This window comes from Lepidothrix coronata, unplaced genomic scaffold (assembly GCF_001604755.1).
Source record: "Lepidothrix coronata isolate B3197 unplaced genomic scaffold, Lepidothrix_coronata-1.0 Scaffold23, whole genome shotgun sequence".
Taxonomy (NCBI): Eukaryota; Metazoa; Chordata; class Aves; order Passeriformes; family Pipridae; genus Lepidothrix; species Lepidothrix coronata.
In genome coordinates, this window is record NW_016690203.1 from 2,001,023 (window position 1) to 2,013,127 (window position 12,105).

Here is a 12,105-nt window from a genome sequence, read left to right on the forward strand (position 1 = left end):
CAACAGCAGTGTCCCCTCCCTACCGTTGTGTCCTTTCCTCACTCTACAGTTTAGCAATGTTCCATGATTATTGTTCTTCCTCCTCTGGTGCTGCCACCCAGTTTCATAGAATCGTAGAATGAATTGGGTTGGAAGGGATCTTAAAGATCATCTAGTTCCAACCTTGCTGCCCTGGGCGGGGGTACCTTTCACAAGACTAAGCTGCTCAGAGCCCCATCCAACCTGGCCTTGAACACTTCCAGGGATGGCGCATCCACAGCTTCTCTGGGCAACCTGTTTCAGTGCCTCACCATCCTCACAGTGAAGAATTTCTTCCTAATATTTAATCTAAACCCATCCTCTTTCATCTCAAAGCCATTCTCCCCTTGTCCTCTCGCTACATGCCCTTATATAAAGTCCCTCTCCAGCTCTCTTGCAGGCCCCCTTTAGGTACTGCAAGGTGCTATAAGGTCCCTCCAGAGCCTTTTCTTCTCCCAGCTGTCCAACTCTCTCAGCCTGTATTCTTAAGAGAGATGCTCCAGCCCTCTGATATCTCTGCGGCCCTGCTGTGGACTTGCTCCAACAGATCCATGGCTTTCTTTTGTCCCCAGAGCTGAACGCAGCACTGCAGATGGGGTCTACAAGAGCACGGTAGAGGGGCAGAATCACCTCTCTTGACCTGCTGGCCATGCTGCTTTTGGTGCAGCCCAGGATACAACTGGCTTTCTGGGCTGCAAGCTCACATTGATGGGTCATGCTGAGCTTCTCATCAACCAACACCCCTCAGTCTTTCTCCTCAGAGCTGCCCTCCATACATTTTTCCCCAGCCTGTGTTTGTCCTTGGGATTGCCCCAAACCAGGTGCAGGACCTTGCACTTCACAGAATCACAGAATATTCCGAGTTGGAAGGGACCCACAAGGATCATCAAGTCCAACTCTTAAATGAATGTCCTGTACAGGGATCGAACCCACAAGCTTGGTGTTATTGGCACCATGTTTTAACCAGCTGACTTGGCCTTGCTGAACTTCATGAGGCTCACACTGGCTCACCTCTCAAGCCTGTCCAGGTCCCTCTGGATGGCATCACTTCCCTCCAGCGTGTCGACTTCACTGCACAGTTCGGTGTTGTTGGCAAACTTGCTGAGGATGTACTTGATCCCACTGTCCAAGTTACTGACAAAAACGACAGTGCTTTTTGTTGCTTGTTCAGCATTTCTAGTCTAATTACAGCCACTTATAAGAGACCTCACACAAGCAAGGAGTCTGATGTTTAAATAATTTCTGAATTAGTTTTGCACAAGTGAAACACTTAAGTTTAAATTCTGTTACTGGGACCTTGTGTCTCTCAGTTGTTAGTACTTTTTGCAATGCTTCCCAACATTTTGCACACATGAAGAGAGAACAGCTGTAAACAGAACTTGCCAGTGTTTAAGCTAGACTGACACATGGTGTGGAGTTGCAGGACAAGCACTGCAAGCCAGTCACTTAACACTTCATTTTGTCATGAAGACAGGAGAGAGGTGCTGTTCTGTGCTCTTGCTATGAACCAGGAAACTGAAGGAAAGACAACAGGCTGGAACAAAGAGATCCAGGAACCACAGCGATATTTGTGAGCCCTGCTAAAGGACCTCTGAGAACATCCTCATGCACCTGCTTCCCTGCTTGTTTTACAAAACAAGAGAAGCAGACTCACTGCTAATTTTCTGTTGAAAGAACCTTCTTTGGTTGTGGTCCTTAAAAGTGTTGATGCTTTGCTCAAATGCCAGCCAAAATAGCTGAAACTGGCTTTTCCCAGATACCATCACAAGTGCCAGCACGCATGTTGAAGCTGATAGGGATTGTGTAAACTTTATTTTTCTGCTTGTTTGAATGAGTTTGAGCCAAATGAGTGATGTTTCTCTGTGATACTTACTCGCACCTGTATCACCCTGCTGATCTTTGTGTTACATGTGGACTCTTGTGAGTCTATGAAGGTGCCGTGTTGAAATGCACTCTCCATTTTGCACAATGTCAGCTGTAGCACTACGTAAACAGTGCCTGGTTCACTCTTCCTTTGCTTGTGAGCAACAGGAAGATACTTAGTTTATACAGCTAGAACACTGAAGGCAGTAATCCAGCCATTGATAACCACCGTACACCAGTTTCATTATTTCTAAGGCAGAGGGATTTTAACAGGCCTGGACTAACTTTTCACTCTGTGTGTTGGGAGGAACTAATCCAACACTAAATGTCTCAGTTCTTCCCTTTTTATCTGCATGTGACTTTTACTGATAAGGGTGGGAATGACATGAACTTTCCTAAAAGCATCCCTAGAGCTGCATTGGGCATCCTGCTGAATGTCTCTCTAGAAACATGATCTACTTTTGTGAAAGCTGTCTCAGTTGTATTAGATAGCTTCCCCAAAAAAGGCATGAAGAAAAAAACCTAGAAATCCAGAACAAACACCAGAAAATCCCCAGGAAGAAAAAAGTCTCAAATCATATTCTGCAATGTTACGTTGGTGGTTTCCACCCCTGAAACTCAGAGGAAAGCTTGTCTCTGTCTTTAAAGATGATAGTTTGTACCCCAAAACAAGGAGTACAAACTATCATCTTCAAGTACAATAAGCCCCAAACACCCAATTTCCTTCATGCGTTGTTTGTAGCATGTGGCATGTTTAAAAAGCCCAGAGTTAACTTGCTTTCAGAAGAGGAGCAAGGGCTAAGCAAATTACTCAGACTCTCACCAGAGGTCTTTGGCATGACTGGATGGAGACCAGGACAGTGTGCCAGGCTCTGTCCTCCCACCAGGAGGAGATGGGACCATGAAAAGATGCCCACACGTATTTGTATCTGTCAGACGTGTGACACATGCCTGCATTTGGTGGGTACACGGTCATTATCATGCAGCTTCTTTTCTCTAGGAGGCACCCATTCAGCACTTGTGCCTTTAAACTTTGTCATTAAGAGGCTGCTGTTTTGGTACAAAGGGCAGCCTCAGCGTATGGGGACAGATGGTACTTTACCTCAGTAGGGCCCTTGTAACTTATATGAAGCTGGAGCCAGAGGAGGCTGAGATTTGAAAACACCTTTCCCCCTGCTCCCTCTGTGACTTCACCATAACAACAGGAATTTGTTAGATGAAGACGTCTGCCGCAGTACAGGATGCGGGCTGGCAAGGGGCTCCTCTCACATGCTCGAGGTAGGACCAGAAACCTGAAAGGTCCCCTGGAAAGGGACAATTGATGGAAGAGAAGATGCTTACTCAGGGACTGAAGGGAGTGCTTCTTGCTTCAGAATGCTTTTAAAGTCAATCCTGCAGCTATGTAAACCTACAAGGAGGATTTCAATTTCAGCTTTTTTATTGTTACAGAAGCTCACATTGCCTTTACATTTGCATATTTTGAAGAGAAAACTGTCTGCAGCACTACATTTATCCATCTGATCTCTCTGAAAAAGGTAACATACAGATATCGCATCCCAGACACTTGCACGTGAAAGGGAGCAAAGTGAAGAAAGACTGCAATAACCCTTAGAGTGGTTTTATTTGTTCTAGTGCTACAGATGATGCAGCAAGGTAGTTGCTCAGAGAGCTTTTCACTGTGTGTGAACAGCTGTCATATTTATTAGAAATAAATCCACACCCTAAAAGTAGCATTGTAACACAAACAGCTGCATTTTCTTTACTGGTGTACAAAGTTCTGCTTGAAAGGCTGTGTTTAATTGCATAGCATAATGATTTAAGCATGCAACTACAATGACAAGTTTTATACCAGTAATATAAACAGCACACAATCCCTACAGGTTGTCTGGATGTTTTAATAACACACAATGTTTTAATAACTTTTGCTTGAATTGTGGTTGACTAAATCCTCTAAAATCAATATAAAAGGTAGCAATTTACACCTTTGAAATTTTCCTCAATTTTTTCATCCACTGTGAATCCTTCCAGATTTTTTAGTTATTTTCTTTGGCATTATTCTGCTCTTATGCTTTTTTTCTCTTTAAACTTATAAGGCTATAAGAATTGATTTTTATTCTACATGTCAATTGCCTCAATATAACTTGGCATACAGATGAGAAATCTCAGTTCTGTAAGTGTGTTATATATTCCTAAACTCTAGAACTCTCCATCAATCTTTCTGGGTAGGAAACTCCCTCACCACCAACATTTTTTTAGTTATCATTATTATTTTTTAAGGTTAGTATATGAGCTAATTATCAAACTGATGTTGTTCAGCTGAATCCGTTCTAATCAGCAATTTAAAACACCTGGTAGAAGAATTGCCATAAGAATTTAACAAAAGCCAAGTGAGATACACAGCAAGTACACTAAAAGACAAGGTAAGCTTGCTGGACATGAATTAATTTAGTGTTTTTGTGAATTCCATCTTCATGTGGCTTGAATTTTTAAAGTGCTGAACAGTCCACTGCTGAAACAGGATGCTATTAACTGAATTTCTATAAGGTTCAATTTAGTGAGTCAGACTGAATGCATTGTTTTCACAAAATTACAAAAAGAAAGAAAATATTCTACATCAGAAATAATTATTTTAAATCTTCAGTTTAATGATGGCTTCAACACACAGAACCTTATAATTCTAACTAACCAGCTGCTCACACTAGTTTACATGGTGCTTTGTTTTTAACCATGATTTCATATTTATTGAAAGAATACAGTAGCTTGCTGTTACTCAAAACGTAACATAGCAAAAATATACATCAAACATTTTAAAAAACCAAAACTCAAAACGGGAGTCTCCAAGAAGTTACAGATACCTAGAAACTTAATAATAATGATACCAAGAGGAAACATTTTAACCCCTGACCAATCTCCTGTGTCTACTTAGCTCCCTTGCTTGGCACACAGTTTGGGTGCAGGTTCCCCAGTACTAGTCAGCTTTCAAAATATCTAGCTTTTAAACCAGCATTGCTCCTCTGTTTTTTCTTCTTCATGGATTAATAGAGAAAGGCTGCTAGGGAAGGTGCATTCAACACTGACCTTCACTGCTAACCAGGGAGGATGTTGCATTTTTAGACAGGATGGAGTTGTATTCATGGATAAAGTGAATTCTGCAGCGGTACCCGTGCAGTATTGGTCTGACCAGTTTTCCAGACCCCTTTAGACAAAAAGCACTTTCACTGCAAATGGTTTTCAGGACCATGTATGTTAACCCTGACAGCCATGTGATGCTGAGCATGCTTGGTGGGAGTTATCTGAGCCTTCCTGCCTTCAGGTTGAGGGGATCAGTTCTTGGTGTGACTATGCTGGGCTGTCCTTTTTGCACAGAAAGACTGGACAGTCTGTGCTCTTGATACAGGGGATCAAAAAGCAACATGAAGTCAGCATCTTTCATTTCTCAGGTTTCAGTTTTTCCATTTCTCATTTCAGAGAAACTTAGCTGGTCTTTCCATTCATCAAAAGGATCACAACAGATAAATGGCCCATTTAGGTGATTTATTCTGCAAATTGTCTTGCTTTCATTTCTTTTATTTCTTTCTTTTCCTGCCATTTCTTTCAGTTGACTATAATCTATAGCCACCTTCCCTTCATCTTTTTTTCCGTTCCCTGATTAGCGTTTTCCTTCTTACAGATGGACTGTTTCCCTCAAAGCTTGAGGAGTCTGGCAGGAGTTGTAGCTATGAGCGGGTTGCACTTGCTGTCAAAGGAGGCTGTTGTCTTCCAGAAGTGCTGCACCTCCATGTTGCTTTCTCCTAGTTGTGTTTGGGGCTCAGCTCCTTGTGCCATTTTAGAGATTGTGTGGGGCTGGTTTGAAATTACATGCAAAATATACTTCGCTCAGCACAGCTCCAGAAAGGCACTTTTGGGGAGAAAGGTGTTGTGATGTGCTGCTTCCTGACCTCTCCTCAAATCCCAAACCACTGGGCTTAGCATCCACCGGGTCAGCCCAATAATGTATTTTCCCACCTGCATGTATTTGCCATTTAGGCAACATCTAGTCAATATTCAGCACTCTCAAACCTTAAGGTCTGACCTTCATGCTCAGCGTAGCTGTTGCCCAGCAGGAGCCCATACCGATAGCTCTCCATGCTCTCGGCTGGTTTGGGCTTTGTAGGGATGGAGTCATGCTGGTAGAGCAGTGCTGACTTTACCATCCCAAAGTCTTCCTGAATCTTCATCCCCGAATAGATAGCACCAGAGACGTTTTCTGCCATGTGGGTGTAACTCTGGAGGTTTTTCATGTCGCAGAGGTTGTCGCTGTATTTCAGTGCAGGCGGCTTGTACGCCTGGTAGGACACCTTGGTGGTGGTGGTGATGACCGTCTGCAACGGTGGGGCTATGGGAGCGGGACTGGGACTGTACCTGCAGGGATAGTCCCCACTGTAGTAAGCGTGGTTAGCACTTGTTTGCATCTGTCCACAGTCACCCTGGTCTCCGCTGCCAGTTTTCCCCCAAGCTGGTTTCAGTCCATAGTGTCTGCCAGGGTTATCAAAGCTCTTATCGTGGGTAGTCACAGTGCTGTAGGGAGACCCGTTCAGACTGAGGGGGTCTGCATCAATGGCAGGGCTGGTCAGATCTTTGTAAAATGTTGGGTAAGGGCTAGAGCTTATAAAGGTAGGAACTCCAAACTCGTAGCTGCATGGCCTGGGCATGTAGATCCTTGGATTTGGGCACTTAGGGTATGATGATAGCTGGTCCTCTTGGGAGCTGGCCGACTCATAAGGTACTTTGTAAAGGTCTGTGTTCTGCAGTGAAGGATAAGACTGGGCTGGAATTGAAAAATTGGAGTCTGTGATGATACCAAGTCTTTCTTGACCATCCATGCAGGGAAAATTCTGTAGGTTATTGGTGTAACTGCTGCTGTCATGGTACCTTCCTGCCTGACAAGGAGTAGATACTTGAGATTAAGGAATCAATATTGCCCACACACATATATCTCAATACTTGTGCTATTGCTTGTTTCTGCCCAGAATTAACAGATGTAGCGTAGTGTAAATCTTTTTTTGCCCTCAGATCTCCAGTACATGCTTATGACACCTTTCTAATAGAAAAAAAATTAAAAATAAAAAAAATCTTAATTTGTGTCACCTTTTTAATTGACTAATGACTTTGACTTACCTCTGAGTTTAGAGGTCTCTTTTTCTGGGAATGGTGATAAGAGGACATTTGCTTCTTTATTGCACTTCGTCTTGCCTCTGCCTCTGATTTACTCTCTGGCCGGGGGTGGTCATGGACACCTTTAGCCTATTTAGGATTAACAAAGAATTAGATGTGAACGGGAAGGGGGTGAGACAAGAGAAAGTGCAGTAAGTAAGAGATAGCCACAGCATGGTTTGTAGTTTGGCACAAGAGAGGAGGGAGGGAAAACTAAACAACAAGGAGGGATTCAATGTAAAAAGAAATAAATAGAATGAATCATGATTTGGAGGTAGATAGAAGGAAAAAATGAGGGAGAAGTTGTTGAGGACTGCAGAGCTGATGGAGGAGCGGACGTATTACGTATGTTTGAGACACTCAGGAGTAGTTAATTAGAACCAAGGGGAAAAACATATAAGTTTAGTTTCATTGTTTTTCTGCAGTCCAGTATCTCAGTTCTGCTTTAGAAATGTACATATATAAAAATTGTATACATAGGCTTTAAAGAGGTTTCATGCCACAAGATGACAAATATTCTCTTAAAATAATACACCTTCTTGAATAGGACTGAAAATTATATCCTGGAAAACCATCCAAAGATGCTCTGCTATTGAAATACCTGTGGATATGCAGATCTATGGAACCAAAACTATACTGGTATGTGATGACGTAATATATTCTACATGTCCTTACCCATTACATTTGTCTGAATGCACCAACATATAGTCCCTAATACAAAGTAGGAAGCTTAAAATTGATTTTAAAACACTGTCCTTTTCTCAAGCAGAAATTAAATTCTAAGCAGGGATTTATAAGCTATTTTGATGGTAAAAGTCATCTGGTTTTGCATGCCTGTAACAGAACATCTGAGTAAGAATAATACAGAATATGGCCAATTTTCTTCCATTTACTGACCAGAGAACAGAATTCACTGTCTGTGGGTCAGGGAAAAAATTCATCTGGCAGAGAATGTAATCTCACGGAACAGAAACTTTATGTTACATTTTTGTTCTAATGTTGCTATAAAAAGAACAAATCAACGGGAATTTTCAGATTTTAGCTTTCTAAATTTCCTTTTTTTCCTGGCAAGATTTTAAATCCTCAAAATTGAAAGGCTAGTTTCATGTGAAGTAGAATTTTCATGTATCAACTCCTGCAGTTTAAGCCAGATTTTTTTTTTCCTATTTATTTTAACAGGAAATAAGTATTAAGTCCTTGGAAACATTCAGTTGTCAGATGTACTAGGGTGCAAGACAATCTTTTTGTTTGTATTTGTGTTCTGTAAACAGGAGAATTTTAGACATCAATTGTGATGTTATAGTGAAAATTGAATATTGTCAACTCTCAAGTACTGTTTTTAAAAAAACAGCCAAGTGTTATTGTTTCATTTGTTTTTGCCATACTTGTACTAAACAGAAATTCTGTCATGGACCAGAACTCTGCTGTGCTCACCATGTTCAGTGTTAAACACAAAAATATATAGCGTGGGAGTAGGAAGAAATCTCTCTCCAGATATTATTTTATATACAGACATAATTTATATATATGTGCACAAATAAATATGCCTGATTTTTACCTGGAAAAATATTGCTTTGCCATCAAGCCTCCAGAAGTTTGTGACGGGATAGCCACTGTGTCCTCGGCAAGGAATCAACTCAAGGGCTGAATTGCAGTTTGGGCAGGCTTTCTCTGTGAATAAAGACAAAGAAACTACTGAAGAGATTGGTTGAAGGCAAGGATGTTTCCTGAGAGTAAACAGAGCTCAAGAGCAGTATGATCAGACTTCACTGAAATTCCAATTAAAATATATTGTTCAAGGAAACACAACATAGACTACCAAGCATAACTGAGTGGTACAAACTAGAGCTGCATACTTGATATAAAAGCTAATGATGTAAAGGATTTCAAATCCATTTTCCCTTAAGTATTTACAAATAGACATTGACGAAATTTGTAAATAAATCACAGTCTTTACAATTATGGCTTAGTCTGCCTGCAAGTAAGAGTGACTCCAGTTTAGACGTCAAGCCCAGATGAAAGAAATGTGACCCCTTAGGCATCCCAGCTTTCTTTGGATATCCCTCACTTTGTTGCTTCTGCCGAGCCTTGTCGCATATGGCGGGGCGAAGCTGCAGCCTGGCTCCGCCGGGCAGAGCACAGCTCCTGGCACACACCACCACTCCCAGGCAGGACTTCTTGAGGATCTGGCAGTTGTGGTTGTTGGTGTTGCGCATGGCCCAGCCACTGAGGTGCCTCTGCGCGTTCTTCTCCTCACTGGAGTAGATGAGCCGCACGTAGCCATCAGGCCATTCCTGGAAGGCATCAAAGTGCTTGGGCTCCTGCAGCAGGGCAAGTGGGGTAGAGGGGCAAGGCAGCAAGGAGAAGAGCAAGAGAATATTATCAGTATATCACAACCTGATATTTTTGCCCTGTTACAAAACACACAACAGGAAACAAAAGCTTTTTCCATGACCATCCAAGCAGCAGAAAAAGAATTATTGAAAGAATAACTTATTCATAAATGCTCTAGAAGGGAAAAGGCAGTCTGAGCTTCCGTGTTTCAAGAGTCAGGATCCTTTCCTCCTTTGCACCACAATCCATAATTACATGGTCTGTTGTCACAGGTGCCTCTTTACAGTGGGGTTACCCAGCTGTAAGGCATCAGCCCGGTTACCAAAACTTACTAACTGGTCTGCCACCAGTGTGCCCAGACAGGACACAGGCCACCCTGATCATGACTACTGTTAAGTTCTCCTTGTTGTGGGACCATGCACCTGCAGGCAAGAAACTAGAAGTTTTAGCTATGGAATGGTTTCTTAGATTGTATCTGAGTTAAGACTTTTGCTAAGAAACAGAAATAAAAAAAATTGCCCTTGCAAATACAGTTCCAATATGCATAGTGGCTCAAAGAAAAAACATTTCAATTTTGCATTTCACTGGCTTTCTGGAGCTCCTTACTAAAATGAAATTACTAGAACAATGAAAGAACAACTGAGATAGTAAACTGTAAATATTTACAGTGCAAGTAAAGAGTTCCTACAATGCTTATTTAACATATATATGTACCACATGTGAGCAATTCCAATGAAAGCAATAAACTACCAGCATTTACAGTATTAAGACATTCTATAATAACATGGACTGTTAAATTAAATAAATTTGAAGCAGAAAAAAGTTGTAAGTTAGCACATTTAAAGCTCGCAAGTAGACAGAAATTGGAGTGCTTGGTAGCATTAAAGTATCACATCAACAAATGAAGGAAATATTTAGATAAGTTAGATTAGAGTAGTAAAAAACAGTTAATTCAAGCTTCTAGTCAACATTTCTTGAACAAGAAAGAAGGAGAAGGAAACTGGCCAAACTGCGCCACAGATTATATTAGGTCTTTGAACACAGCTGGCCAAAGCTGTGTATGGAGTCCATATTTTTATTGTCAGTCATCTCACAAGGACTGGGGAAAAAAAAGTGAAAAAGGGCAGGAAAAATAAGGCAGACATAAAACGAAGTTTTTCTCCAATGGAAGGTTGCTCCCCTGTTTCCCTAGCAGCCCAACTCCTCCTCTGTCACCCTCCCACCCGCTCGTTACCTGCGGCAATTTGGGGTCGTTGATGTCCCAGGTCTGCTTCATGGCGAAAAGCAGCAATGGGCGCTGACTCCCGCTTTTTTATGCCGTCGGGGCGTCGCCCAGTTGGAGGGGAGTTCTGAGCCGGCTCCGCAGGTGGAGCAGCAGCACAACCGCTGCATCTGGGCGGGCGGGCAGACAGGCAGGGGCTAGGCTCCCCCTCCGCCACGCAGGCGGGTTTCGCTACCCTTACCTGGAGGTGTGTGACGGGGGATAGCCGTGGGGGTTTGGCGCGAATCCACCTCCTAGCACCGGGGGCCGCGACCTCGGCAAATTTGAGCAGGGTCTGGAAGTCTAACCCGGCGGTGGCGGGGCTTTGCCACTCGCTGCCGCAGGTGCTGGGATGGGAGAGGTTATGGGGAGATGGGGATCTATCTCCGTCTGGCCGGGACGCCCCTGATGTTGGATTTCGAGCGCGGCTCGGAGCTGCCTGCAGCTTGAAACGCCTCCAAGAGGGAGGCAAAGGCGCTCAATAACCTGCTCTTTAGATGTAGATGTAAACGAATTCAACATTATTTGGGAGGTTTCCCCTTCGCGCCGTGCTCTATAACATCCAGTTTAAAATGCAAAGCCAGTGCCAGTGTTATCAGCACGTTTTAACTTATTAAAAATTTATAAGCTTTTTATTACCTTTTTTTTTTTGGAAGAAATAGCCGATGGGTTGCGGTGTTTGTTTTGTTGGTTTTGCGGTTTTTTGTTTTGTTTGTTTGATTGTTTGTTTTTGTTTGGGTTTTTTGTATGTTTGTTTTGGTTTGGGTTTTTTCTAGGGGGGCAGGGGTTTCAGGGGTGGAGGGAGGTTGATTTTTGGTCTGAGAAACAGAAAGAAAAAGACTTATGCACAATAGCATAGAGACCAAGCCGTTGAACGCCAAGCGCTGCTATCATCCTTTAAACGATCCCACCTGTTCGGAATGATTTTCTCATTCGCTTCCATCCCCTCTGGTCCAAAATTTACTGGCCTTTACCCTTAACCGTCCACAATAAGCCCCAGCCGGTTGCAGCAGATGCCGGCTGTGGCATCCCTCGGCAGAGAGCAGCCCCCCTGAGGTTCCTCGCTCCCCTTTTGCACCCTTCGGATCGACCGGGGGCGTCTGTTAGTGCTGCAAAGCCGATCCCCGGGTGCGGGAGACCCATCCCAGATTCTGCACACCTGCGGCTTTTTAGTGCGAGTGCAAGAGGGGCATTTTTCCCCCCTCTTCCCCCCTCCCTCCCTCCCCAGTGCTGGGTTCTGGCGGGGAAAGAAGAGCTTTCGAAGCCGCGGAAAACGCTGGCGAGGCTCTCTCTCCACCCCAAACGCAGGTGTATCCGATAGCAGCCAGTTACGGTCGTGCGAGGGCCGTGGGGAGGGTGCGAAGCAGCCCCTGCACCTTCTCCCGTGCGCCATGGCCCAGGTAATCGCCGCTCCCGGCACGGGAGAATCAGGAGAC

At 43.4% G+C, this 12,105-nt stretch overlaps 1 protein-coding gene across 1 annotated transcript; it reads right to left on the reverse strand.

Moving 5' to 3' along the window:
- Window positions 1-5,918: 5,918 nt before the first annotated feature.
- On the reverse strand, window positions 5,919-10,684 carry GCM2 (glial cells missing homolog 2). The gene is made up of 5 exons (XM_017808437.1): window positions 10,643-10,684; window positions 9,143-9,395; window positions 8,633-8,745; window positions 7,039-7,164; window positions 5,919-6,800 (listed from the first exon to the last, which is right to left on the reverse strand). Exons 1-5 carry the CDS (start codon window positions 10,682-10,684, stop codon window positions 5,919-5,921), a joined length of 1,416 nt encoding a protein of 471 aa, XP_017663926.1.
- Between the last annotated feature and the right edge of the window lie 1,421 nt (window positions 10,685-12,105).

Coding starts and splice junctions, on each gene's coding strand:
- GCM2 (XM_017808437.1), bottom strand. CDS start 10,684: ATGAAGCAGACCTGGGACATCAACGACCCCAAATTGCCGCAG. Junction 8,746..9,142: donor GGCTCGGCAGAAGCAACAAA/GTGAGGGATATC, acceptor CTTTATTCACAG/AGAAAGCCTGCCCAAACTGC. Junction 6,801..7,038: donor AGAGACCTCTAAACTCAGAG/GTAAGTCAAAGT, acceptor ACTCCTTGTCAG/GCAGGAAGGTACCATGACAG.